The sequence below is a fragment of the Colius striatus genome, chromosome 1 (genome assembly GCF_028858725.1).
Source record: "Colius striatus isolate bColStr4 chromosome 1, bColStr4.1.hap1, whole genome shotgun sequence".
Taxonomy (NCBI): Eukaryota; Metazoa; Chordata; class Aves; order Coliiformes; family Coliidae; genus Colius; species Colius striatus.
Window position 1 is genome coordinate 118334660 of NC_084759.1, and position 27648 is coordinate 118362307.

The following is a 27648-nucleotide window of genomic DNA, read 5'->3' on the forward strand; positions in this document are numbered from 1 at the left end:
ACCTGTAGTGGATTTTCTTCCTTCATTTTTCCATCCAGCTGATGATTAGCACTCTGTTCCTGATGTGAGCGTGGTACTTAGCCATATGTACAGCAAAGCTAAGAATCAATTAGTGCATGTTGCCCTGACCTCCAGCTTTGACAGCTACTTGTTCCTAAAGGGTAATCTGCCTTGACCGTTGCTCAAATAGCTTCACAAAGGCTCATACAACCCTTCCAACAAAAGTCTTGCCAATACCACTTGATTTTACTGCTCAAGTGTCTGTCTTGCTCTGCTGAGGAAAGTCTTGTTACTATGTTCTTAGCAGTCAGCATTGCTATTTGCTGTGCCAGTTCACCCTGACCTGCCTGTTGCTGAATGATTAGCTTCTTGGAGCTGGAGATCCCTCTTCACAGCACCAAGCTTCCTGTGCTCCATCTGTTTCCTGTGGAAATAGAGCGACTATGCCTCTTTTGTTTTTTTCACTTCTCACAGCTGTGTGAAGATAATTTTTACATTACATGTTAGAGAACTAGAGGAAACATGTTCTACCTGCAGTACGGACAGTATTAGCACTGCCCAGGCATGACCCCGCCTTTTCCCTCAAAAACCTAGGACTCTTCCTTTAACTGCCAATGCCTAAACATGTCTAGGATACAAAAGTAACAACAAGGGCTCCAAGCCTGCTTTTGCAGAAAATTGCTGTGCCAGCATGGGGAAAACAGTGAACAACAAGGTTAAATAGAAATGTCTGGTTTTTATCCATCTTGAGACACAAATATGCCCTTAACATTGAGTATCTATCTTCCCTTGTATGCTCTATGGTTTCTCTCCCACCATAAAGAGGTATGGTCTCTAACTGGAACACAACCCTGCTCTCATACCAGATCACCATCATCATTTCAGAGAGGACTAAGCAGGCACTACTGTTTAAGCAGATATCAAGACCTGTCCTGTCCCTGTCTGTTTCCTTCCACCCTTGTGATCCTCTCTGTCTTATGGTAGTTTTGTGGTAAATCAGACCACAAAGCTTACTCATTCTTGCCTACTGAGTTCCCTGTCTCCATTCAGAGAGTAGCCACACAAACCTGTGCCAATGTCAGTAACAGAGATGTCACAGATGCGGGAATAAGCTGCTAGCAGTGAGGAGTACTTTGAGGACAGTTTCTGGTGGTACAAAATGCCCATGGAGCAACAGTGTTTGGTTATGCGTGAATCATGCTGATATAACAAGCTATAGATCAAGGATGGGACTTTCCTCTCCAGCTCTGGCTGCTGCACTACCGTTTTCCTCTGAACCACCCCATTACTTTAAAGCAAGGATTTGTGCCAGCCACCTTGCAAGAAAAACTGGCATTGAGGGACATAGAAGCAAAAGGATGCAAACTCTTTGTAAGGGTTTCTGGAGTAATCCAGTCTTATTCTAATTAGAGCAGGTAGATTTTGGGAAACAAATATGTACCGCTTTCTGCAACTTTGTCCATGTGTTTGCATACATGAAATGAGAAGTCATTGTGAGGAACACATTTTCCTGTTCATTTTCTCTTACTGTTTCCACTTGTATGAATCATAGTATACAGAAAAGCAGGATGCTCTACAGGTTGGTGTCATAGCTTGCCAGTGAGACAACATGGGTTTTTATCCTGTACCAAGATTCAGAAATACGCTGTGAAGTGAAAGCATCTTTCAGTGTTCCCATTCACCATATTCAAACGGTAGTAGTATGGCTAATGAAGAGACTGGTGCTAGCGACTTGTAACACTGAAATAGTGGTGACATGGAAGAGATACAGCTGGACATGCTGAAGTGGCCTTTCTGAGATCATTCTGCAAGTGAACAGGAAATGAGAGGAGGTTTATGTAATTCTTTGGGGCAGGCTCACCAAGTGACACAAAGAAAAAGTCTGTGGTCAGCCTGCAGTCTCTGGCTTGTGCGTGCACGCTGGGGAAGGATCGAAACTTAAACAAGTCAGTCTCTTGAATTTGTTAGAACTTTTTTCCCTAATTTGAGTTTGTATTTTTTTTTCTTTGACAAGGTGAACAATAGTTTATAACTAGTACATTTTTAAAGAAGAATCCCATAAAATGGTAAAAGGGCAAGCAATCTGCCCCCACTCCCCCCAGTGGGATGGGGAAGGGAATCAGAAAGGTAGAAGTGAGAAAACACTTAAGTTGAGATAACACTTTAATAGATAAAGCAAAAGCCACATGCATAAGCAAAAGGAGATAAAGAATAAATTTGCTAATTCCTATGGCAGGCATATGTTCAGCCATCACCAGGAAAACAGGGCTCCATCACACATAATGGGTACTTGGGAAGACAAATGCCATCTCTCTGAATGCAACACCCCTCCTGCTTACTCCATCTTCCCCTAGCTGTATATGCTGCACATGTTTTCATATGGTCTGGAATATCTCTTTGGTCATTTGAGGGTCAGCTGTGTGGGCTGTGTCCCGTCTCAACTCCTTGCACACCCCCAGCCTCCTCACTGATGGAGTGGTGTGAGGAGTAGAAAAAGCCTTGACACTGTGCAAGCCCTGAACAGCAGTAACTAAAACATCCCTGTGTTATCAAACATAAATGTTCACCAAGTTCATTTAGTCTATGCCTTTGGACTACATCTGTTCTTAACACAGGAGAGATGGTGTGCTGTGTGGAGTTATTGGGCACCAAAGCCATCTCAGTTTGGGTCACTGCTGCAGCTGCTCTGCATCTTGAAAGGCTCATCCTCAATTTGTTCATGTTATTCCTTCTCTATTACTTCCTATAACATGCAACCAAATCATGGGTTAGAAAAATTTACAGGTATACCCACTACAATTTCAACCTCTGTTCTCTTTGAACAAGAACATCAGGTTTATAACTGCAATGAACTTCCCTTTCCTCTCTTCCATCTCAGACCTATTAATGGCCCACAGTCCATTACAGGTGTACCTGCTCCAAGTGGAGCTTTATCTATGAACCTGTCTCTTCAAGACTATACCTGCTGTGGCATTATCCATGTTGATGTAGGTGAAGTTTTGGCCCTCAGCTGGTTCAGGTGTGAAATGAGGCTCAAGAAGCTTCTGATGCCTGTGGCCAGTGGAGTTCCACAGGCATCTGGGGCCAGACTTGTTCAATATCTTCATCAATGACTTGGATGAGGGGACAGAGTGTACCCTCAGCAAGTTCCCTGATGACACCAAACTGGGAGGACTGGCTGATTCCCCAGAAGGCTGTGCTGCCATTCAGCAGGATCTCAACTGGCTTGAGAGTTGGGCAGAGAGGAACCTCATGAGGTTCAACAAGGACAAGTGCAGAGTCCTGCATCTGGGAAGGAACAACCCCATGCACCAGTACAGGCTGGAGGTGACCTGCTGGAGAGCAGCTCTGCCGAGAGAGACCTGGGAGTCCTGGTTGACAATAAACTAACCATGAGCCAGCAATGTGCCCTTGTGGCCAAGAAGGCCAATGGCATTCTGGGATGCATCAAGAAGAGTGTGGCCAGCAGGTCAAGGGAGGTTCTTCTCCCCCTCTACTCTGCCCTGGTGAGGCTTCATCTGGAGTCCTGTGTCCAGTTCTGGGCTCCTCAGCTCAAGAGGGACAGGGAACTACTGGAGAGAGTCCAGTGCAGGGCCACCAAGATGGTCAGGGGACTGGAGCATCTTCCTTATGAGGAAAGGCTGTGGGAACTAGGGCTGTTTAGTCTGGAGAAGAGGAGATTGAGAAGAGATCTCATTAATATTTACAAATATCTAAATGGTAGATGTCAGGAGGTTAGGGCATTCCATTTTTCAATGGTAGCTAGCAATAGCATAAGGGGTAATGGAATGAAGCTGGAACACAAAAAGTTCCATTTAAACATAAGAAAAAGCTATTTCACTGTGAGGGTGACAGAGCAGTGGCACAGGCTGCCCAGAGGGGTGTGGAGTCTCCTTCCTTGGAGGTCTTCAAGACCCACGTGGACATGTTCCTGTGTGACCTGATCTAGTTGGACCTGCTTCTGCAGGGGGATTGGACTAGATGATCTCTAAAGGTCCCTTCCAACCCCTGCCATTATATGATTCTATGGTGGGGTCAGTTATGGGTAGAAGCAGTGAATGAACAGCAAAGGTCAGGATGATGTTCTGGCTTTGTGGAAGTTGGGAAGTTCCCTGTTCCCTACTTTCTCCTCCTGGCTGCACCTGTAATGCTGTCTAACTCAGCCATAAACAGATAATATTCTTCTGGCCTGGGGGTCTGGGCAATTGCCTCATCAGCCTTAAATCTGGTCTGTATCCATATTCACTGATGCCATCAGAACAGCTGAGGTTTGTGGACACTCACACGAGCCTGCCCCCTTCAAAGAGCTCCCCATGCCCAGAGGAATTCAGTACCTTAGTTTCTGTGTTTAACCTTCTCTGTAACATATTAGTGCCCAAATTTAAGCCCAACTTGCTGGCTGAGAACTAGAGATCCCTGTAACTGATACCCTCAAACAATTAAATACTGTAACAGCTAATGGACAAAAGGAAAAAAAAAAAAAAGAAGGAAAAAAAAAAACAGTCTGGGACTGGAAAGATTGTGAAGAGTATAGAAAGGCCTAACAGCTCTGTTACCTGGGCATGTGGAATGCACAAATGCAGGATGACATGCGTAGCAAGTCAAAAAGGTCTCCAACTGTTTTGCATTTTGAAACTGAGTCTTCTGAACAGTAACAACAACGAGATACTGTGCATGGAGAAGTGAGGTGACTCCTTTGAAATTTTGCATGCACAGCAATATTCAGCTCCAGTCATGTCTATTCTGAATAGAAGTCAAGAAGTGGTGAAGAGGTACAGCTGTGTTTAGAGGCTTAGTAGTAGCAGTATGCCATTGAATGAAAGATCAAACTCAGGGATTCCCTTGTGGTAGAATGAGTAAGATGCTTTTAAATAAATTAATAAGAGAGCTGTGTTCTATGGCTCCTTGGACTGTGCAAAGAGGTAAATGAGTGTGAGTTTTAGATCCCAAGATCATAATAATTTTTATGCTTCGTTAGGGATAACTGCTCAAGCCCAAATATAGCCTCTCTTTTTTTGTAGCTGTTGGTGAGACACTTCAAAATTCCTACAGTGAAAATGAGAGCTGCTCAAATTTAGCTTCAGTCCTTTGTGATCAACCTGGGAAGGTTGCTGCTCATTAGTATGCAAGAAAATTTCTTCTGATTTATTTTATCCTCTAAGACATGGTACTTAAATACTGGGATACAATGTTTCTGAAATGCAGTGTCCTCCTTTTATACAACATTAATTAATTTCCTACTGCATAGATTATAGATTTGGTTTTATTAAAAAAAAGAGTTTGACACTTGCAGGTGTGATAGCAGCATCTATAGTTGCACTACAGAGATGATGGAAGATAGAGCTGACAAGGGTCAGGTGGGATCTGTCCTGCATCTGCATCTGTTTCTGCACTGTTACTCTGGCTGCATTGCAGGTGTTTCATTCTTCCTTCTGAACACTTGGTACTGGTGAGTCCCTGTTGCATGTCACACTGCTGATGGGGGCATACTGTGAGTTTCTTCCATCTCTGATCAGGTACTGAGTTAGAAATGGGCCCAGACAACCCTGCAGATGGAAGATACCTTGGCTTGTCCTGGTTTCTCATTGACCTAGGAAACAAGATATCAATACTGTAAGTGTGAGGATAAGGCTGTTTCAGGAATGAAATTTTAGGCTCTAGGAACTCAAGAACAGAATTCTTCCCTTGTATTTGACAGAGAAACAAAAGAACATAAGGCTTTATGTCTGTAATCTCACATAAGCATGACCAGAGCTGGCTATGCTCCAGCCAGCACCAGAGAGCCGCCAAGAGCTCCAGCAAAGCGTGGAGCTCAAGTGAGTTGAACACAGTCATTAGTTCTGCCTCTGTAGCGTTTGTGCTGTAATTCTGGGCAGCAATTGCACCTTGTGACAGAGAAGCTAGCTCAGATAATCAGCCAAATTGACAGACTGCTGCCAGAACTCCTGAGCAATTACAACAGCAGACCTCTTCTGCTCTCATGCAATACCTCCTGCATTTCTACATTGGCCCTGTCTTCCCTGGATTCCTTTGAGTAGGACAAAAGGGACCAAAGGTCTGGTGCAAGCTGACTCCTTAATCTTCATAGCCTGGAGATCTTTGTTCAGGTTCCTCCACTGGGTGGAAAAAATAACCATTCCCTTTGAATTTATGCTTTTGAAAGATGTATGGCAGCAGGAAGAAAGTCTTCAACACTAATGTGTGGACTCCCTCCCTCTCTGTCCCAGCTGTGGTATTACAGACCCTGGACAAACGTCCATGAACATGTGCTGAAGTGGCATGTTTATGACACACTGAGGTGACAGCATATGGCATGAATTAGTACCAGAAGTCCTTCTAAACTCCTCCAAGACTGTGCAAAGGGAGTTGTGTGTATCCTGTCCCATACATACCTGCTATGACAGAAGATGTAGAGATGAAGAACTGCAAACAGGAACAGCAGGCCCAGGAGACTAGCGACACTGATGACACAGTGAGTAAACCAGGTAAAATTCTCTAAAGAGAAATAGGTACTCTTTTAGGTACATCTTAGGCTGTCTGTTTACCCTGTGCCTCTATCAAGGTGAAATCTTCTACACAATGCTCTCTTTGTTCCGTACTTCAGAGGATGACCTAAGATACCTGGAATAAGGATGAGCACAGAACTGGGGCTAAGCCACATCCCCCATGTCCTTGATGGAGAAGCCTTGTCTTTTGCCATATGGACACTGACTGGATCTCCCTCCTCACCACTTCCCACAGTCCAGATGCAGGCCTTGCTTGTGCATCCCAGCCGACTTCATCTCTGATTCTCTTCCAACTGACTATATCTGTGGAATGTATATGGTTGCATACAGCTTCCCAGCAACACCTTCAACTTTAATACCTAAAGCCTTCATGTATCAGCCAGTCTTTGGAAGCTCTAAGTTGTCCTGCAGTTCTCTTGTCTTAACCTATGTGTAACCCAACAATTAACAAGAAGATCAGGGGACTGGAACATCTTTCACACGTGGAAAGGCTGTGGGAACTGTGGCTGTTTAGTCTAGAAAAGAGGAGTCTGAGGGGAGATCTTATTAACATTTACAAGTATCTAAATGATGGATGTCAGGAGGTTGGAACATCCCTTTTTTCTATAGTAGCTAGCAACAGGATAAGGGGTAATGGGATGAAGCTGGAACACAAAATGTTCCATTTAAACATAAGGAAAAACTATTTCACTGTTCAAGTGATGGAGCCCTGGCACAGGCTGCCCAGAGGGGTTGTGGAGTCTCCTTCCTTGGAGGTCTTCAAGACCCACCTGGACATGTTCCTATGCAACCTGATCTAGGTGAACCTGCTTCTGCAGGGGGGTTGGACTAGATAATCTCTAAAGGTCCCTTCCAACCCCTACCAGTCTATGATTCTATGATAATGGTACCACTGGATTACAATGCATAGATCTTCATGGTCATACCATTGACATCTTTGTGCATCATGAACTTCTGAATAATCCTGCCTTTCCATTCAGCCTTGTTGACGGAAAGGAAGTCCACTACATTAATCACCTCTCCTAGAATTTCAGAAAGGACTTGACAGTTCTAACAACACTTTTGTTTATCCTTACCCCTCCTGACAAATTTCTCCCTGGAAACCTCTGCTCAGCTGCCATAGTTGCTGCTGCTGAAATCCTACCAGTGTCATTGCTTTTGTCTAAGTGCATGAACAGAGGACTAAAATGGGGTTTCAAATGCCAAAGGCACAAAAGGAAGCTTACTTGAGGGCCCACAGGCTATGGACTTGCTCTGGTTCCCAGCTGGGTGGGATACAATGCAGGTTGTGTAAGTCATGTTGGTGCTGGATGCTGTGAACATGCTGACAACAGTCACTGTCCCATCAACATGGCCTTCTTCCCTGGAGGTGGAGTTGTTCTGTGGGACCCAGGAGATCTGAGCAGGTGGCTTCCCTGCTACTGCCTCGCACACGGGGCTCCCATGGCCGGCACAGTACAGGGTCAGCCTCGGGGGAACTGCAAAGCATCAGGAATGGAAGATGCATAGGGTTAGTATGCCACAGATTGGACAGGATGTTCTTGTTCTCTACCCAAAACGAAAGCCGTGAAAAGAGATTACAACTGGAGGTGCCATCCCATTACAGCAACGTGGGCCAGAGTCACAAGAGACAAAGACCATTCCTCTGTTTTCCTTTTGGACAATTCTCCCCCTTGCAGGTGAGTGACCACAGCCAAGTACCATTAGAGGAAGTATCCCTGGACATTGCAGTAGGGAGTTATCCCAAATACAGGCCTGAATTAGGCTTCTGTCCTAAGCAGCCACCTCACACATGATTTAAAAGGTATTTGAATGCCATCCTAAGAGGAAGTGGGTTCATTTTTACTATCTGAATAAAAACGTACTGTGCTTGATCGAACATCTCAGCATTCTCTCACATGCTTTAGATCTATTAAGCTAGTATATTAATGATGGATTCTACAAGGTAACCACAAGCACATGCAGAATCCTCTCTTAGTATATTAGAAACTGCTTCACACATCATTTCCATCTAGGCAGTAGAAAAGCGAGCAGCAGAAGGGAGAAGAAGGGAGATTTTTGGGAGATAAGGAGAAGGCAGAAACAGAGCTCCTATCAACGAAATGCAGGACACCTTATCCCAGCAAGAAAGCTTCTTACTGCACACTTTCCCTGGTGCTTGCAGTGAGGAGCTTTGTACATGCAGGCCCAGACATGATCCTTGGGAGACCAGTAAAACAAGGAAGGAGTCCCTTACCCTGCACAGTCAGGTGGTGGGTCTTGCCAAAATTCCCTTCTTTTGCTGCTACTTCACAGGTGTAAATTCCCTCATGGGCTCTTCCCACTTGCCGTATCTCAAGGGCAGGATCTCGGTCTGGTCTGAATTTCCAGTTCATGTTGTCACTGCAGTTTGTTCTGTCTGTCTTGTTCAGATCAGCCCTGTATCCCAAGGTGCAGGAGCCTCCAGCCTTGGGGTTTATTTTCCATGTTACCATAGTTATATTTGTTTTGGGAGAGCAAGTGAGCACAGAGCTGTTGCCTACAGTCACAAGCACTTCGTTGTTCCCTGGAAGAGAGAAAGAAGGAGAAGAATGTGTGAGAAGGTTCCCAGGGATGTCACTCATAGCTTTGGAGTCTGTGCTTGACAGAGAAATGTCTGTACTGTTATATGACAGGGTAAGGCCCTGCTGGTGCATGGCCCAGCCCTGTGTGGGCAGCAGCACTCCCCATGCCCCCACCTGAACCTGCCTTCTAATCCATTACACCATTCAAGGCAAAGCTCTTCTTTCTTGTTTGATATCTTGTTTTGCTTTTTTTGACTAGTCTTTGCTTCTGATTACCTTGAAACTTGGAGACAGAAAAACATGTCACCTTGTCATCTGGGTTAGCCTATTTATTGCCTCTCAGCAAATCTTTACTCTTTTGCTCAGTGGAGTTTGTACCATCCCGGCAATACTGGGATTTTCACAATTTTCTAAAAGTAAGTTAAAAACCCATTTAGTTGAAAACAAATTAAAGTGTGGACAACAAAGAAGCAGTTCAGATGTCAGTTCCTGGGCTGATTTCTTGCTGCCTTCCTTTAGATACTCTTAAGCTACTTCTGAAACAGGAATGGAGGTTTTCATAGTATTAAAAACACTTGCTCAAGGCTCAGAGTCCAGACAGGTAAAATAGCTTTGCCAAACACACCAGCATAGACAGCTTATGACCAGTGTCTATGGTTACAGTGGTTTCACTTGAACATCAATACAACTTCCTCTGAAAAGTGTTCCCAAGGTACTTTAATATGTTTTTCTCAGGTGCTGGTTGATGAATTCAGTGCTGTCAGGAAAGTAAACCATCTGGGACCTCACTTGGAGGTGATAGCTAGCTAGCTAGCTACGAGATGCTTCATAAGTAATTACAGGTATCTCTGCAGAGTAACATCTTCCATGAGGAAATTATTTGTTTAAAGTAGAAAGCAAACAGCTTTCTGCAACAGCTGAAGGCAAGTTTTAAAAACTATTAGATTTTTATATTTACTGAAATGTCAGAAAAGTGTTAATGGAAGCTGCAATGCCTCTCAAGTAGAACATCTGAGTTTCAGATCACTTTACTCACTACCTCCATAATTTCCTATAACTACAAAACATAGCAGGAAAAGAGGTCAAGAAGATACATCTATTCCCTGAACCACCTAGTGCACATGTGATGACTCAGCACTTTGGAGGCAGGAATCACTTCTGTCCATAAAAGAAGCCATTGGACTCTTCACACACCCTCCTTGGAGGTAACAGCAGGGTCTTCTCCCCACATCACATTTTGGTGTCCAGGAGACAGGCTCTCCAGGCTGATGTGTCAAACACAATGCAGTAGCCTAGCTCTGAGCTAGTGTGGAAATTCCTCCTACCAAGCAGAAGGAACTATGCAAGAATCACAAAGGGGAAGAGAGCATGGAGGAGGACAGAAGGACAGAGTTTGAAGGAAGGGTCACTGTAGTTAATATAGGAGAGAACGTCCGCCTTGAGCAGTCTGAACCACCACTCTGCCCAGAAAGTGTGATGCCTAACAAATGTGCAGGGTCTTCCTAAGAAATGTCCACAGAGGAAAGAAAAGCACCAGCTATCACCAGGCAGAGAGTAGTTAAACTGTAAGTCTCTGCATGCAGTTGAAGAGGACACAGCCCACTATGCTGGGTTAGGAAGGACCTGAGACTGCAGAAAATCCGTTATCTAAATAGTCCTAGTCAAATCACACTCTTGGCTCCCCACTTGTGACCAATGGGAAGCCATACACAGTGATTGACACTCATGTGAACGAGGACTGTTTTCATCCCTTTCTTCACAGTCCTCAGGATTATCTCTATCATGTGTAAGGATAAGTCCTTGGTACTGTGATCTAAACTTAAGCCAGGTGAAATGAAAAGCAGACAAATGCACCCAAAACATTTGCAGGAAGGGATAGAAGAGTTCATACCCAACATATCACCCAATGCCTTGCAGTTCATCTCTTACTGGAGAAGGACTACATCACTAAAGATAATGGCTCTGATTTAAGTGCGTCTCACTGCTCTGAGCCATGGAGAATATTGTGCCCACTGATCTTCTTGTATTATTCAGTCTTTTCCCTCCCTCCCAAGAATGCACTCTATCCCAATTTTTTTTTTAAAGCCTTTCAAATCACTACCCACTCTTTCCTACCATATGGGGCAATATACTTTTTGTTTCATTTAGCTACATGGTGGACCAACTTTGCATTTGAACTGCAAAACATCTCTGGGCAGTAATAGCTTCTTGACAGAGAAGAACATAATTTTCCATCCTCCTGGCCATACAGACCCACTCTCTCCTCACCTTATACATCGCTGCAGGGCCTCATGATTCTCATTCCCACCTTGTCCTCATTTGGGTGTGAGCTACTTAAAACTAGCAAACCAGAAGATCTTCTATTTGTATTAAAATCTCAGACAGATCTCAGAGTTAATGGGGAACTCCTGAGCAGCAGGACAGCTTTGTGCATACTGTACAGCAGTGTCATGGTTGAGCCCAGTGAAATACTCCAACAATGGCACAGTGTCTGGGCTCAGGGAGGTCACATCTCGTTCAGGCTAGGGTCATTGACTCAGGAGTAAACATAGGCCCCCACTCACTGCCTGCACTCACCACCACTATGCTCCCAAAAGTCACCGAATGCTGATGCACCTCCATCAAGCAAAGACACAAGGCCCTCCAAATCGTACCTCCAAATGACAAAAACCACCTCTCAGTAGACCATGCAGACAGGAACACAGCAGCTCCTGGGACCTTCTAAGGCCTTGCCACAAGCTCACCCTGCAGTGACACAGGATCAGCTTGCACACCCCTGGCACAGATCCTTGGCAGGGCTGAAAGTCCCTCCTTCCATGTGGAAAAGCCTCAGGTGGTCAGTCCCTGCAGAGCCACATGTCCTCACCAGCCCTGACAGCAATGTACAGCTGCAGCCTGCTAGACTGTACCTAACACCTAGTAGGAATTGTACTGTCAGATATTCATAGAACCATAGAATGGTAGGGGTTGGAGGGGACCTTTAGAGATCATCTATTCCGACCCCCCTGCAGAAGCAGGTTCACCTAGATCAGGTCACATAGAAACATGTCCAGGCAGGTCTTGAAGACCTCCAAGGAAGGTCTGAAATGCAGAGAACCAGATCTACAAAGGAATGGCTACTTAATTAGGGTTTCTGAATTCTGAAAGTGTTGAGTAGGATATTCTACCTGACCTGTCTTTGTGCTTCTGAAAATGTCACATCAGAGCAACCAAGGCAGTAATCATTATAACTACTCTGATACTATGAGCATTTAGAACTGTGCATAAACAGCATTTCTTCTGAACGCCTCCTTTTGCTCTACAGGGAAAATTAAGTTGTAAAAAACACTTTACTTTCATCCTGCTGTACTATGTTAGTTTTATTGACCTTTATTTGTGGTAACATTCTGTCGGTACATTACTGTCAGAAAGCTGACTTCTAAAATTGACAGTTATCTTCCTTGTTTTCTCTAAGGATTTTACAACCAGAGGCCTCTTTTCAGAAAGTATATATGGGATCCTGTAACCCATGGCATTGGGACAGACTTCAGCCAATATCTTCACTCACTGGCTCTTTTGTGCTTCACACCACCAACTGAGAAACCTTTACGGTGTGATAAGAGTAGTTAGTGAGATACATCCACACAGCAGGCATTTAAGTATCACTGCTTGATAGAGTTGTAAGGTAGCTAAGCTGTAGGTATAGTTCTACGTCTCTCTGTATCACTCTGGTTGCGTTTCTGTATCACGAAAAAATCCAAACAGGACAGCAGCCTTTTGTTCCAGGAAAGCACATGCAACACTGAAACAGAGCTCATGCCATTTTACTGGGAAGCAAAGATGTCACTGCCCAGAGCTGCACTGGCCCATGAATGTCTATTGATGTTAAAACAACATGCAAGCAGGAAATGTGAATTATTTTTCACACTGTTTTTCTCTCTAAAATGTGTCTGCTGGCCAGTAAAAAGGTTAATTGTAGCCCAAACCAAAAAGTTGTATCAGTATAACTACTCTAGGTAAACCTCTTACACTTTGAAATTTGGAACAAAACTAGAATTGTAGGCAACATTTCATTAAAGGTTTCCCAATTTTCCCAACACAGTAAGTTTTGCAGATGTAAAAGTGGATCTTTTCCCAATTTCAGGCATACTCATAAACTCATCTTCAACAGAAAGTTCCTCTGATACATCTAAACATTCAGTTTTCTGAAGACAGGATATGGCATTCACTGGCTCAAAAAAAAGAGTAATTTTTCTGTAAAAGCACATAATATTTTTTAAATATATTGGAGTAACAAACAAGAAACAAAACAACACTTTGTGCCAGCCTAGGTTTTTGGCTGAAGCAGTCATACAGGCAAAAGAATGCCAGCAAGAGCCCTACTCTGTTTGCCTTGGCCAGCGAGACAAAGCCCTCCATCACTTTCCCCAGGAGGAGAGCCAGAGCCCTGTGCCTCTTGCCCAGGCAGATAGCCAGGAGCTGCAGAGCCCACTTGTATGGGGAGATCCTGGTTCCTGTGCCACCTGATCTAGGTGGACCAGCTTTAGCACAGGGGTTAGACTAGATGATCTTCCAGCTCCTACCATTCTGTGATTCTGTGGTGTGATCTCTCAGGTCATTTTTTCCCTCAGCATCACTGCCTGGTACAGCAGAAGAAAAAAAAAAAGGAGTGTTTAAAAACATTCACTCCACTTTTGTGCTGGATCTAAGCAACTCTCCTAGTTAGGTCAAGTTCAGGTGGCAATTTCTGCTCTGCCACTCCAAGGCTCATATGAACCTTGATTATAGCAGTGACAGATTGAATAGTAGAGGAGTATGACATTTAACTGGAAGGAAAACGCATCCCTGTTGCTGTTAGATTCTTGATAGACTCGAAGATCTGCCTTGTGACCTGCCTCACCTATCCTAACATAAATAAACAAGAAAAACAAACAGGAAGTTGCATAATTTATGTAGAGTAGGGGGGAGAAGGATTATAGCTCCATTTTCAGATCCCACATCTTTTTTATTAGTTTTTATAAGTATTTAACTGAGTTTGGAAAGGGGAAAGAATCTTCTCATTAAGTCTTACTAAAACTTTCACCTGAATCTAGTGTCACAAAATCCCAGTACGATTCATTTGTCAGGGCAAGTCACTTTAAGAGTAAAGCTTGATAGGGTGCTCAGACTCATCAGAAAACCTCCCATCAAACATGTTTTAATAAATCTGTTAATTATGATGAAAAATATCATCAATGTGGAAAATCCTTACCAATCTTCACCAAGTTATTGAAAAGCTCAAGTTCAGCATCTTACTGGTTGACAACTGAAAAGATCTAGTTGCAGCTAGAAATGTTTTGATTTACAGATTATTGATTTTCCATCAAATAAGTCCCTTCAGGAATTTGTAAATATCCCTTTGCTTAGATTTTTTTCTTTCCCAAGGAAGAATTGAGTGTATATCACTCTCGTACATTGCTTTTTCCTCCTCCGCCCTTAACAGAGAGTTGGTACCAAAGTACCATCAGAAGTACCTGTAGCTCCTGTAACTACAGTGATGGTGAGCAGAACAGCAGTGTACACAGTCTTCCTGATAACTTTCAAATTAGCTCTTGCATTTGTAGGTGACGTGAGTTTCTTGCACCATCCAGCTTCCTGTGAGCTCCCCATCACCTCCTGCCGGTGGGGATGCTCAGAGGTGGAAAAATCAGCAAGCTCAGCCAACATACAGACAGAGCACCATGGACACTCCTGGAGGCCAGAAAGCTCAGATCCCCAAAAGTTCTGGGTATTTCAGAGTGTCCCCAGGCAAGTTTTCAGCCAGTAAAGGCTTGCCTTCCTAGGCTCTGAAGTTTGGGAGAAATCTTGAGACTTTCACGCTTTGCTGGTCACAACTCCTCCTGTGCTCCTGAGGACCCCAAAGAGCAGCTACAAAGAGATGGCTCTTCTTCCTAGCCCAAAGCGTCCTGTGACGAAAATCAGTGAACAGGGAGGAAATGGTATTGGTATTGCTTTCAGACCATTGGCCTTCTGTATAGTGTTACTGTGGGAAGATAAACTCTATAGCAGAGCTTGCACAAAGCTGTATGATTTTTCACATCTGGCTCTGATCTCGCAGTGAAAATATTATCATTGGGAACTGAGTGAAGGATATTCTTAGCTTACCACTTAAAGAATCCTCAACATATTGAAAAAAAAAACCTCTTAAAGCAAATTCCTCTTCCTTCCCACTCTGTCTTTCCCCACACACCTCACAGCCTGAGACCTTTTTTTCTAAAATGCACCTGCAGGGTGGGAAGGTAGATAGGTACATTGTACACTCATATCACAGTTCTGTTTCTCTGATAATAGTACATCTACAGTTAGGCCAAAGTTGCTTTTTTTGCAGCACTGTTTTGTTTGTTTTTCAAACTGTTCTGATACTATATTCTCCCCATACATACACAAGTGAACACTGAAGGTCATTCCAGTAGTGAGCTGCAGGATTTTATTTAGCAACAGAAGAGTCCCTTAATTTTTACAAGGTCTTTACAGGCTTTTCCCTAAGCTTTTACTGTCCATCTTCCCACGTGATTAAGACCCTGCTTTCTTACACCAGCAAAGACAGTTTCCCTAACATAAGGTGAACCTCCCTGGAAACTGATGCACTGAATTTCATTTTCTCAGAAAAATGTTAGCCTCTCCAAACTTTGAAGCCACCAAGCTGCAATGACTTGTTGACTATATGCCTCTTCTAAAGAGCAGAAGTCTTCCTCCACAACTATTGTTGCCACAGGTTTATGTATTTCCCTGTCCGTGCCAAAATGTGCCTGAAAGAGCTTCAGCTCTGCGGTCAAATTAGATGCAAGACATCCACAAATGGAGGGAATCAATGGCAGGCAGGCAACCGTGTCTCAGCTCCCTAAATAGTGGGTCCCATTTAACTGAGAAGAGGCATAGCACCCATTAGTAACTAAAAAGAAAATCTATATAAGTTAAAAAATAAAGTGAGGCAACCTGTGTTCACGGTTCTTACACTCAGAAAAGCCAACTGTGGCAATATTATAAAATCTTCATCTCTGCTGACTCTTGTTCCTGCAGTTACACTTTCTAAAAGTCACTTTGTGAAACAATTTCAGACAGCTACCTGCATCTCGGTCAGTGCAGCTTCTGCTTCAGTACTGTGTGGTTTGGTGGTTAAGTGCAACAACAATTTCTCATGTTTAGCGGGAGGTCCAAGATGAAAAGATCACATTCAGATCCCCACAGTGAAAGACATACCATAGTTTCACACAAAGAATCTGTGGGTGACATAGCTCAGCACTAAGTGGCAGAGGCAGCAAGAAATAACGGTCCAAGTCATGAAAATCAGAACTTTTCAGTGTCCTTATCACTTGGGGTTTATTTGGGAGCAAGGCACCCAGATATCTGGAAGAATCTAGGATAGTTTTAGAAAATAAGACAGAATTCCCTACAGCATGTGATGCAACCCAGTCCAGTTATCTTTGGGGTGTAGCCTGATGGTTTGGGGTTTGGTTCATTTGTTTGTTTGCTAAAGATTCTGACAGCAAAGACGATGGCTGGAAAATCACACTCATATTTCTTTAATTAGCCTTTCAGTTTTCAAGTTTCCAGAACACAGCCTGGGCACAGCACAGCACAGCAATTCACTGCAAGACTGTGACAATTGGAAAGGTTGTATATGGGCAGTTTGGCAGGGGGAGGCTTGATGAGTGTTGTTTATTTCTTGGAAGCCCAGTCTCTCAGTCTGGTGCTAGAGCTGGAGCCAGACAGAACGGTAGTATTGTGTCAAGAGCACCACTGCTGTGCCCTAGTGAGCTGATCCAAGCAATGGAGCTCTCTGACCTGGTTGTTCTCCATTTGCCTTCAGCACAGCCCTGGAGCTCGTTTTAAATGTCCTTCAGCCTTAAATTGTTTCCTCCTCCGTTCAGAAAACTTGCTACCTTACTTTTTAAAGCCATAAAGACTCTTGGTGCAGGGCTCTACACATACATCATATCTCTAGCAGGGGGACTTAGCTACCTCCACCTTCCTGTTATGTGCCAGTTTAGCTACCCTCCTGGGTGTTTCAGAGCATGCTGCTATGTCGTTAGTCAATGGTTATTTAGTGGTTCAGCTTCCAGGAGAGTACAGGTTTGCAAACATTGGCTTTGTGCTGCTGCTGTGCAGTCCCTCCCAATCTCCTGCTCAAAGCAAGCAACAGTCTTCACTGCTGCTTTCTAGCGTTGATGTGGCAAGTTTCGGTTAACTTTTAAGTGGAGCTTGCAGTTGGGCCAGATCATTAGAGAATACTGTAATCTGAGTGAATGTGTTGTAGGTCTACAAAGGCCAGAACGAGACCATCACCACCAGCTCTTACAATGTAAGACTAAGATCTATGGGCTACGTGAGCCGTCAGTACCCTTGAACTGTGTCGTGTGACAGCCTTTGGATGCTGTGCCCGCAAAAACTTCAGTATGCTAAAAAGGGTAATCTCAAACTGATGAGGTAGCAAGATTACATTTCTAGATGATTACTATAAACAAAGAAATGATGCTACGTTCTTTTGTAAGCTTGCACTTGCCTTGGAGATTTGTAGCAAGAGTTGTATTTTCTGAGCCTGAGTTTTTTTTCTCTGCATTGTTTCAGCACAGATGTGGACTGCACGAAGGCAGGAGCTCTGCTTATAAAGTTGGTTAGGTCTGTGGAGTACAGAAGTGTCCTCAAATAGTTTTGTTTGATAATCTGAATGTCTCTGCAAAAAAAAAAATCACTATCTGGCACAGAAGCCAGCAAGACTCATGAGTGAACACACCACACCATCTTCCTCCCTCACCAGTTCCTTTGTTTCAAGATTTACCTTCTGTAAATAATAAATCATTAATTTAAATGAAAATAAATAGATTTTATTAAAATTAATTACATTTAATCAAAGTTAATAATTTACCTGTTGTAAATAATAAAATAATTCCTTTATTTCAAGATTTACCATTGTTATAACCATAGCAACCAGTATTAAGGAAACAAAAGGTTCTCTCAAAACAGTTTTTGATGTCACCATTACATGGTTCTCTATCTTTGGCCACAGGAAACTTCTCCATTTGTCAGTGACCTCACCAGTCAGTGTTATTGGCCCTACTTCTACTTTTTCAGCCCAGATTCAATGTGTTTCTAACTGATTTAGCACCAAGGTACAGAATTTCCTCCTCTTCTGCATATACACAGCAATGTTTCCTGTGCTAATGACCAAGCCCAATTCTGAGAAAATGTATGGAGTAGTTCTGCCTTCTGCACTTTGCCTTTCCTTAAAGGCTGGAGTGCAAAAACAAACACTGCAGCAGAGGTCAGACCGGGTACAAATGAAAAAGATCCATCAAATTTGAAATGCATGTGAAAAAGAGAATTTCAGTTCTGTGAAGCCAGTGGAAGCTACTCTTCAGTTAAGACTAGCAATGTTGGTTATCACATTAATAATAATGTCTCTCCCATCACTTTACTAGAGACCTTTTAAAAACCTTTCCCACTAATGAGTACTTACATTTTTTTCTACTTTCTCATTTTCTTTTCATCTTTTTTTTTTTTTTAATTTGATCTAGAATGTCCAGTCCTTGAGAAGTTTGTTGCCTTGAATTCATTCTTGCGGAAAGAGGCACTCCACCCCTCCACCCCCCCAACAGAACAGTTTACACAGAGGAGAACATGGAGCTTCTTAGTATTCTATACAAGTAATTTAGCCTTTAAAACTGTCTAGCCCAGTAATTCTTGTTCCTAAACCACCTTCTAAGTGGAAGGAACAAAAGCTGTATTTTAGGGTAAAGCACAGATTTAGGCACAAGCAGGAGTGCTCTTACTGTCACAAAAAAAAACCCCAGAAATGTCGGTGCACATGCTCTGTCCTTTCTGGCTTGCTTCCTGATGATAGCATTTGGTCTCAGTTCCTCTTCTTGGAAATGGAGCTCAAAAGCCCAGTTGGCTTTGGCTCACAGAACTCAAACCAAGTGTCCCAAAGCACACGGAGCAATCACTGCTCTCTCAGAACCCCACCTCCAGCAGGTCTCACCACTACTCTCCTCCCAGAGGTACCTGAAATTAATGATGGTTTGACCTGTGACACCATGCTGGGATAGATGAGATCAGAACACACAACTAGTGTCACTAATTCATTCCAGCTCCATGTTCTTGACCATCCTTTGGGATTTGGGTCAATTTCAGTGGTTATAGATTGCTCTTTCCTACTCCAGAGGAAAGATTTTTCGGAGTTCTAAATGTGGACTAAATTATTTTTGCAGTCATTCCATAATCTCTGAACTACATAACTCACAAGTGAAAAGAGACATGTGCTGCCACAGACATGAGCCATAGGCAATTTTAGTCCAAATGTTTGGTATTAGTACACAAAATAGAAAGTGGAGTCTTTCAGGAGAGACACAAAGCAGACTCAAACGCTGATATTTTACCAGCTCTGACCACAGTAACTTGCCTCTTCCAGTCACCATAAGGTCTGTCCACAGAGAATCTAAACTGCAGTTTAGTCCAGGTAAAAAACCCAAATGCTTTCCAGTAAAAATATCCAAATACTTTCCACTTAAATGCACAACTCTGATCTACAGGGTTTAGATGTGGGGCCTACTGCATGCTCTTGTCTATCCAACTCTTTGCTAAAATTAAAAGCATTCAGAAAGTCCTGTGCCATTTTGAATTGTTCCTATTGCCTGTATAGGCACATTAAGAAAGGAGACTCAATCAGTGGTAAGGACACTGGCCCATGAGGTAGGTACCTGTGTTCACAACATCACACCTTCAGACATGCTGTGCAACATGTCTCTGGGCCGCTCTGCTGGGAGTTACGTGCCAAAGAACATGTACTGGGTATGGGTAACTAATGCAGGGTGATTTCAAGGAGGCAAATTTGCTGCCAGCAGCAGTGAGTTGCCTGGGATGCTGAGGCAAAAATATCTAAGAGAACTCACTCTGTTTTGTGTGTCATGGTTTGGCACAGAAATGTGAAAATCTGCCTACTGCAAGTGGTTAGGAGCATCATCTCCGGCCACTGTGGTTTTTCTGTTACAGATTTCAATTAAATTAGGTTACTGCATTATCAAAAAAAAAACCACAAAAAACACAAAAAACCAAACCCAATTAGCAGTGTTCCTGAAGTACTTCTTGATAAGTTTATTCTCCTGCTTTTTCTCTCTGCATTTACCTATAGTTATTTACACTACTGGGAGGTGTCAGCAGAGAGGCTTCATCAGCTGGTTTCAAACCGGTTTGGAACAAAATAAAGGTCATTTTTAGATTTCTTGGGGAGCACTCTTCTAAGTATGCACCTAGCAGCCAGCAATTGTGATCTGTCCTGAGCTATGAACATCTCAGCTCTGTCTTGCTGTCAAACAAAGCAGATTTAAAAACCCAAACTTAATTGACAGGACTAAGGTGAAGGTTTATTCCTTTAGGCTTACACTGTTACCCTAACTTTCACCAGTTCTTGCTTTCACTCGTTATAAATTTGAGAAGAAGCTTATGCATTTCAGTAGATGCTTGTCATTACAAAAGATTTGAAGGTATCTCTGAGAAACATGTAGACTGCTGGCTGGACTTTTCCTAGGGGTTAGAAGTTCCTTCCCTACAGCCTTATAACTGGGCTCCACACAAGAAAAGTAGACATCGCATGAAGGGTGAGAGCTTGACATTTGCCTGTTGGAGTTCCTCTCTATGACCTTCAGCAAAAGCAGTTTTGCAAAGTCAAGGGCTAGAATTTGATTTCTGAGAATTTATTAAGGTGACAGATATAACAGATGGGAGATTGCATTGATAAATGCATTTACTGCAGCAGCACTAATAGGTTATAAAAACGCTAGCAATACTTATTGTGGGGATTCTTCACCACAGAGTAAAAAAGCACATTTCTTACTAAGAAGGCATCCCTGTCTTGGTGGAGGAAGAGGAGCACAGACCATTTGACCATCTTGTCTGGGTCTTCACTCTCTTTCTCCCTGTTGCATCTTTCTTGCTTTAAATTGACTTGAGAAGAAGCAGACCAAAAGTGTTCAGAAGGGTAAAAAGCTCTGTCTCATTGGGCCTCTTATACCCTAAACTTGTCTGCCCTCTCCCTCAGATGACATTTAACATGATTTGGGTGGAAAGTTGAGGAACACAGTTATATATATTTAGCACGTACCCCTTTTTGTTCATTATCATTTTTAGGGGTGTCAAAGGCTGTTAACTTTAATATTCATTTCCCAGTTAATGAAGGAATTATCTCACTCTGGGCACCGCAGCATTGCTGAAGCTGTCTGAAGTTCTTTTTCTGCTTGATTCCGCGATTTACAGCCAAAACATGACCATCTTGCCTCCACAAGGCTTCCTCCCTTGGCTGCTTCTCATGCTGATCTCTCAAGCCTCCACCTCTCAGGTCTGCCCGATAAGAGGGCACTGCTACTTTTAACCCTTTGTGTGTGATTCCCACAGTAGGATACCGCCTGTGTTATCTTCTAATGCTCCTTCGTGTGGAGAATAAATAAATAAATCCATTTGTTACATTATTTAAACTCTCCAGACTTTAAACAGGGGACTGTGACTGCAGAAGGAGAATGCATCTCTGACTCAAAGAAAAGGCAGCGTTCCCCAGAACCCTCAGGCTTGCCTGGGTGTCACATCAAACATCAAAACAGCTCTTGGAAAACCGATCATCGCTGCAAAGAGAGGAAGCGTGCTGAAAGGACAGTGTTGCTTTGCCCTGTTCCATGGCCAAACAGGGCTTTGGTGCACAGGGTCCCTGGCAGCTCAGCGATGCTCCTGGGTCTCTAAAGGACCCAAGATAAAACAGAGGGGAAAAAAATAACTAAAAAAAAAGCAAGGCAAAAAGCTAAAACTCGCTGTTCTCTCGAGGCTCGAAGAAGACGAATGGCTGGCAGAAAGACGACCAGCCGTACTCAATGACGGACCTTGACAACAGCCAGCCAGACGAGGGCAGCCGCGGCCCCACACAGTGACCCGCTCCGCCCCGCACCCGGGCCTGCTCCGCCCCAGGCCCAGCTCCGCCCCGCGACCCGCTCCGCCCCGGGTCCCGCTCCGCTCCGCGTCCCTCTTCACCGCCTTCCGGGGCCGGGCCGGCGAGGCCGGGCGCTGTGATGCTGCTGCCGCGGGCGGCGGGCGCGGCGCGGGGCTTGGGCGGAGGTCGGTCGGCGGCGCCGCTGTCCGCGCTGTCGCAGGTGCTGCAGCTGGACCAGAGCCGCCGCACCGCCATCGTGTTCCCGCTGCAGAAGGTGACGCGCTACCTGGCTCCCGGCGTCGACACGGAGTCGTTCCGCCTCTTCCAGCCCGACCTGGCCGCCCTGCAGCGAGCTGAAGTGTTCTTCAGGTCCGGTCGCGACCACACCATCGACTACGTGAGCTCCGCTGTCCGCATGGACCATGTCCCGCCGTTGACTCTGCCCGAGGTCAGGGACCCTTAGCTCCCCGGCCCTGTCCCGTGTCGGTGCTGGGCCGGCGGCTTCCCGCCGTGCCCCCGGGCTGGCCGGAGCTGCTGGGCATGAAGGGGTGTTGGCAGCGTTTACGCAGCTCTAGGAGCGGCGCGGTCAGGCACTGCGTGATGGGGTATTTACTGCTGCTTTTTAAAAATCACAGAAGCATAGAACCGTAGAGTGGTGCGGGTTGGCAGGGACCTCTAGAGATCAACCCCCTGACAAAGCAGGTTCACCTCGATCAGGTCACATAGGAACACTTCAGGGTGGGTTTTGTAAACCTCCAGACAAGGAGACTCCTCACCCTCCCTGGGCAGCTCCCTCACCGGCAAGAGATTTTCCCTTGGGTTTCAGTTGGACCTTTTTGTGTTCCACCTTTTGCTCATTGCCCCTAGACCTGTCACTGGACACTACAGAAAATACCATTCGTTTGATATCACTCCCCCCATGTTGTGCAGTTCGAGCGTCAGGCCTGCCCTGGACAGCAGGATATGGCACAGGACCATGGCACAGCTGTCTCCAGGCATTGGCACCGTGGGGTTAACAGCGGTGGGGCTGACAAGCAAGCAGGATGGCCTGCAGCAGGAGAGGTCGCCCCTGCCCAGGCAGGTTGGATGGCTGCGGGAGGACAGGTATAGCAATGCTCTCTCTGCGTCTCCTACTGCAGGTGTGCTTCATTGGCCGAAGCAACGTGGGGAAATCATCTTTAATCCGGGCCTTGTTTTCACTGTCTCCAGAAGTGGAGGTCAGAGTGTCAAAAACTCCGGTAGGTGATACTTTTCGCTTCCCTCCTTCTTGGTCAAGCTGGTGCCAGCCCAGAGGATAGGGCTAAAGAGAGTGGGAGAAAATAAGTTCTTGGGTAATTTGAAGTGGTGGGAGAACACGCCAGGCGTGGGGGCTGCCAGCTCATGGCTGGCACAGGCCTTGCTGTAGCAAAAAAAAAGGTGGAAAGACCCCAGCTTGGCTCTTCAGTCAGGACTTGCACATGTGTCAGACAGAAGAATCATAGAAGCTGAGTGGACATGCCATAAATCCTCCAGGAAACACCAAGCATAAAGACCCATTAAGGTATTTTTAGTCTGTTTTAAGGATAGAGTCACATAGAATTGCTACAAGGGTAGGAGACTACGCAGCTTAAAGCAACAGCATCACTTTTGCAGGCTTCTCTGGGAGCACAGAGATGTTTTGTGGGGCATCTCCTAGTCTACCACTTCAAGCCACTTTTTAAAACCACTCCCTTCCATCATCTTACTTAAAGTCTCTCCCCAGGGCCACACCAAGAAGATGAATTTCTTCAAAGTAGGGAAGTACTTTACTCTGGTGGATATGCCAGGGTATGGCTACCGTGCCCCGCAAGACTTTGTGGAGATGGTGGAGGCCTATCTGCAGGAACGGCACAAGTAAGGGTCTCAACTAATGAAAGCCAGACACCTGTATACTACTTTCAGTGGTAGTATTGATTCGTTCTGACAGCACTTCCTTGGGAACCTCTGTGATGATGTTTATTCATGCTTAGATCAAAACAGCAGAAAAGACTGAGATGCTCCATGCTGACCCTTAGCTCCTATGCATGGCTTTTCTTCATGCTTCCTCTCTCCAGATCCTTTGTTACTTGTTCTTACTTATAAATTTGTAAGTAGAAGAGCAGGCATGAAATAATGGTGCTGATTACTGTCACTTATATTTCTGGCAGCTTGAAGAGGACTTTTCTATTAGTTGATGGTGTGGTAGGACTCCAGAAAACAGATCATATTGGACTAGAGATGCTGGAAGAGTTTGGGATTCCTTACGTGGTATGTAACATTTTGTTCTTGTGTTGGTTATAAGCTACAGATAATCTATAAAGGTGTGTACCCTCTGCCTGAGCTTACGCAAGTTGTCCTGACTAAGTAGTAACCCCTTCCCATTATTGCTAGTAAAATAAGCCTTAAAATGTGTAGAGGGGGGCAAGTAGAATTTAAGAGATTTTTTTGTTTGTTTGATTTTATTAAATGGACACTTTTGGGTTTTTTCAGTGCTCAACTTCTGGAGCTTGAAAAGGTCCACTCCTTATGTGGGCTATACAAGTTGTTTGGTGAACTGTGTTCCCTCTAGATATGACCCACAGCTTTCAGCCTGCTTTTCAGGATGGTCCAGGACTCTTACAGATATTCCAGGCTAGCAACAAAATCATCTTCTTTTCCTCTTTTAATCCTCCCTTTCTGGATCCATGCAGATGGTGTTAACAAAAATTGACCGAGCTTCCAAGGGACTGTTGTTAAAGAACGTACTGGAGATCCAGCAGTTTGTAAAGGAGAACACTAAGGGATGCTTTCCTCAGCTCTTCCTGGTCAGGTAAAAGTGTTCTACGTTGCTGCTGTTTCCTTTCAGGTGATGATTTCACTAGGGCAAGCTACCTGAAATGGCTCTGTCTAGAGGTGGCACTTCTATGTGTCCCAGGAATGGAGGGTGGGCTGCTGGTGAGGAATGCCCCTGTCCTTCTTCCACCTCCTCTGCAAGTGAGTGGGGTTCAGTTTTCAAGGCTGCTTTTTCCTTTGGCCTTTCTCTGAGGTGGGGCAGCAGTCCCTGACCTGTGTGCTAGTGGCCTTTACCATTCTGTTTAGAGTTGTGTTAACGGTAGCAAGCTGTAACTGCTTGTCACATAGCTGAAGTGCATCCTTTACCAAAGTTGTACTGCTCTGGGGGAGATGCAATTTAATACAGCCAGTGGCTGAGCTTGCTTGTAGTGCTCCAAGACACAGCAGCATCAGGCACTGAACATCCATGCCTTTATTTCCACAGTTCTTTAGAGTTTTCGGGGGTTCACTTGCTAAGATGTTTTGTAGCCCATGTAACTGGAAACCTATCTACCGTGGAAACCAGCTGAAAACACTGGCTTCTGATCAGCTCAGCTCATCCAGAACAAAAGGTACTATCACCAGAGGTCTGGATTCTTTTTGTAAATAACCTGAGGTACTAGAATTTTTTCGTATAAACTTGTACAATTTTTTTTGTAAGTTAAATATCTGTAAGACTAAGCTTTTTTTTTCATTGAATAAAGCAATCAACTCAGGAAGTTTGCACTTCTATAAAACTGTTTTATAAAACCTACGTGATTGTGCGAAGGAGAAAAAAAAGCTCAATGAGAATCTCCAGAGAGAAGCTACATTTTAATACATCTCCTCTCCCTCCAGCTAAGTGTTCAAAAAGCTACCACTGCACTGCCAAGCCCTGCTATATTTAGGATAGTAGAGGCAGTCTTGTAATCTTATTAATAAAAATCCATTTAGTTTAGAAAAGAAGAACTTATTGTTAAGCAAACTGTACTTGCCTTGTTGAATTGAACAATCGCAGAGGTTTGGCTTAGGTAGCAGGGACCAAAAACTAACACCTGTGCAACCTGCCCGCTCTAAGGCGTTCTGGAGTGGAAATAGGCAACACGTTGTCTCTGAAGCATGTTTAGGACTTCTTGAATGAATATTTTTACTTCTATAACTCCTCTGTGTCGTGTGTTCAATAGGTGCCACGTGACAGCACGCGCTGCTTGTGTGCATTGAGCTGTCCCTCTTCCAGGAGGATGAAGGAAAGGACACGTCTTTAACAGCATCTGTTTTTTGATCACTGTTGGCTTGAAATTGAATGGAATAAATGACTGACACCTAGGGGAACTCTCTCCTTATTTTATCATCTGTTGGTGCTGCATCTGCCCTCTGTTTTAAGTCCAGCGTGAAGTTCTGCAGCTGCCAGAGATGAGACACGTTGTCTGTTATCTGCATCTGTTCTACCCTGACAGCTGAAGCACAATACTGATCATCCCCTGCTCTTCAGGGGGCACTGCAACAGCTGGCAGAACCATGTCCCACAACAGCAGTGGCACCTGAACCTGTCCAGCTACAAGGCACAGAATCAGACAAAAGGACCAACATCAGTAGCAGCAGTTGTACAGGAGAACTTAGCTCAAAGCTAGTAAGTGCCTATGTCCAGCTCTGCCACTTGGCCCTGTCATGGCTTACCATTGCCAATTGGAGATATGAAGTTGACAAAATTACTTACATTAAGGGATTAAACCTCAAGAAAGGGCAGTTCTTTTGTAACCCACACTAAAGGTGAGAAGGTGATGTTTCTACTGCTCTCTTAATTATGGAACTTCTTGTAACTCTCAGACTAGACATGAGGTAAGGTCCATTTTCAGCCTATATGTTAGAAGTAGGGGACATGAAGAATGCAGAAGTAGATATCTTAGCAGAGATCAAATCTATAATTCTCTTCATATTTTACCACTAATCCCATAACAGTCCAGCACAAACCAGCCCATGGGATGCTTGATCCTAGAGGAAAGTACAGCAGTATCTAGACGGATGGAAGAGACACAAGTGAACACCTCAGGAATAATCTGTTCTTGGTGTCTTAAAACCAGGATCTTCCAAAAGCATCAGTCTTTCCAAGGCTGTAATTTTGAAAGCCACAGCCTTGGCTGAAGAGCCTCAGAAAATAAGCCTGTATATGTAGAAAAGTGCTGTTCTGTTTTCAGTCCCTCTTTGGAACAAAACCCCTTATAGTGCTAAGAACTCTGTTATTAACCACTGAAATACATTAAGTATGTCTGGTGAAACCATTTGTATAAAAAGTTCTTTGAAATGTCAGCAGGCTGGGATTTGGACCTCACCATCCTTGTGTTTGTGTACAGCTGCCTTGTGGTGCTCTTAGTGGAAGTCACATGGAGCTAGGTCATAGTTTTTCTTACAGCAGTACTAGCAACAGGTAGGTATAGTCTTACCCTGAAGAACCAGCTTTACCTCTGGACACATCTCAGTTTTCTGCTGTGTTGGTCAAAAGATCTTCATTCGCAAGTGCTTCAGGTACTGGAATAGCTCATTTTCCTCAGCCATCTCAGGAGGAAACACCACAGTCTGTTACACTGAAGAATCAGTGCCCTGTGACAGGTAAGGCAGTAAATAAAATCAAGTCTTCTCCTTCACTTAAACATTAAAACTTACATTCAAGTGCCTTTGTGGGAACACGCTTTTGATGAACAGGCATCTGATGGCTCTGGCCAAGTAAAGCAGCATGCTGTGTGGCAGAGTGAGGAACTGCAGTTTCCCAGGCCAGGTACACAAAAGCTCTCCATTCCTTTTCCCCTATTCACTGATGGATGGTGGGCCTGGCAGCATACTGAAGTAGCAGACATCATTTCAGCTTTAAATATTTTTGATGTCTTAT

General features: G+C 44.3%; 2 protein-coding genes across 2 annotated transcripts; one reads left to right on the forward strand and one right to left on the reverse strand.

Annotated features, from left to right (window-relative positions):
• Window positions 1-3752: 3752 nt before the first annotated feature.
• On the reverse strand, window positions 3753-14677 carry LOC133626819 (cell surface glycoprotein CD200 receptor 1-B-like). The gene is made up of 7 exons (XM_062008138.1): window positions 14542-14677; window positions 8743-9051; window positions 7733-7984; window positions 7433-7528; window positions 6326-6495; window positions 5564-5590; window positions 3753-3794 (listed from the first exon to the last, which is right to left on the reverse strand). Exons 1-7 carry the CDS (start codon window positions 14675-14677, stop codon window positions 3753-3755), a joined length of 1032 nt encoding a protein of 343 aa, XP_061864122.1.
• A 7396-nt stretch (window positions 14678-22073) lies between these two features.
• GTPBP8 (GTP binding protein 8 (putative)) lies at window positions 22074-27071 on the forward strand. Its single transcript, XM_010206614.2, has 7 exons — window positions 22074-22425; window positions 23117-23215; window positions 23719-23849; window positions 24143-24242; window positions 24665-24783; window positions 25231-25357; window positions 25949-27071. The coding sequence occupies exons 1-6, from the start codon at window positions 22117-22119 to the stop codon at window positions 25313-25315; spliced, it is 843 nt and encodes a 280-aa protein (XP_010204916.2). The 5' UTR covers window positions 22074-22116; the 3' UTR covers window positions 25316-25357; window positions 25949-27071.
• The last annotated feature ends 577 nt before the right edge of the window (window positions 27072-27648 follow it).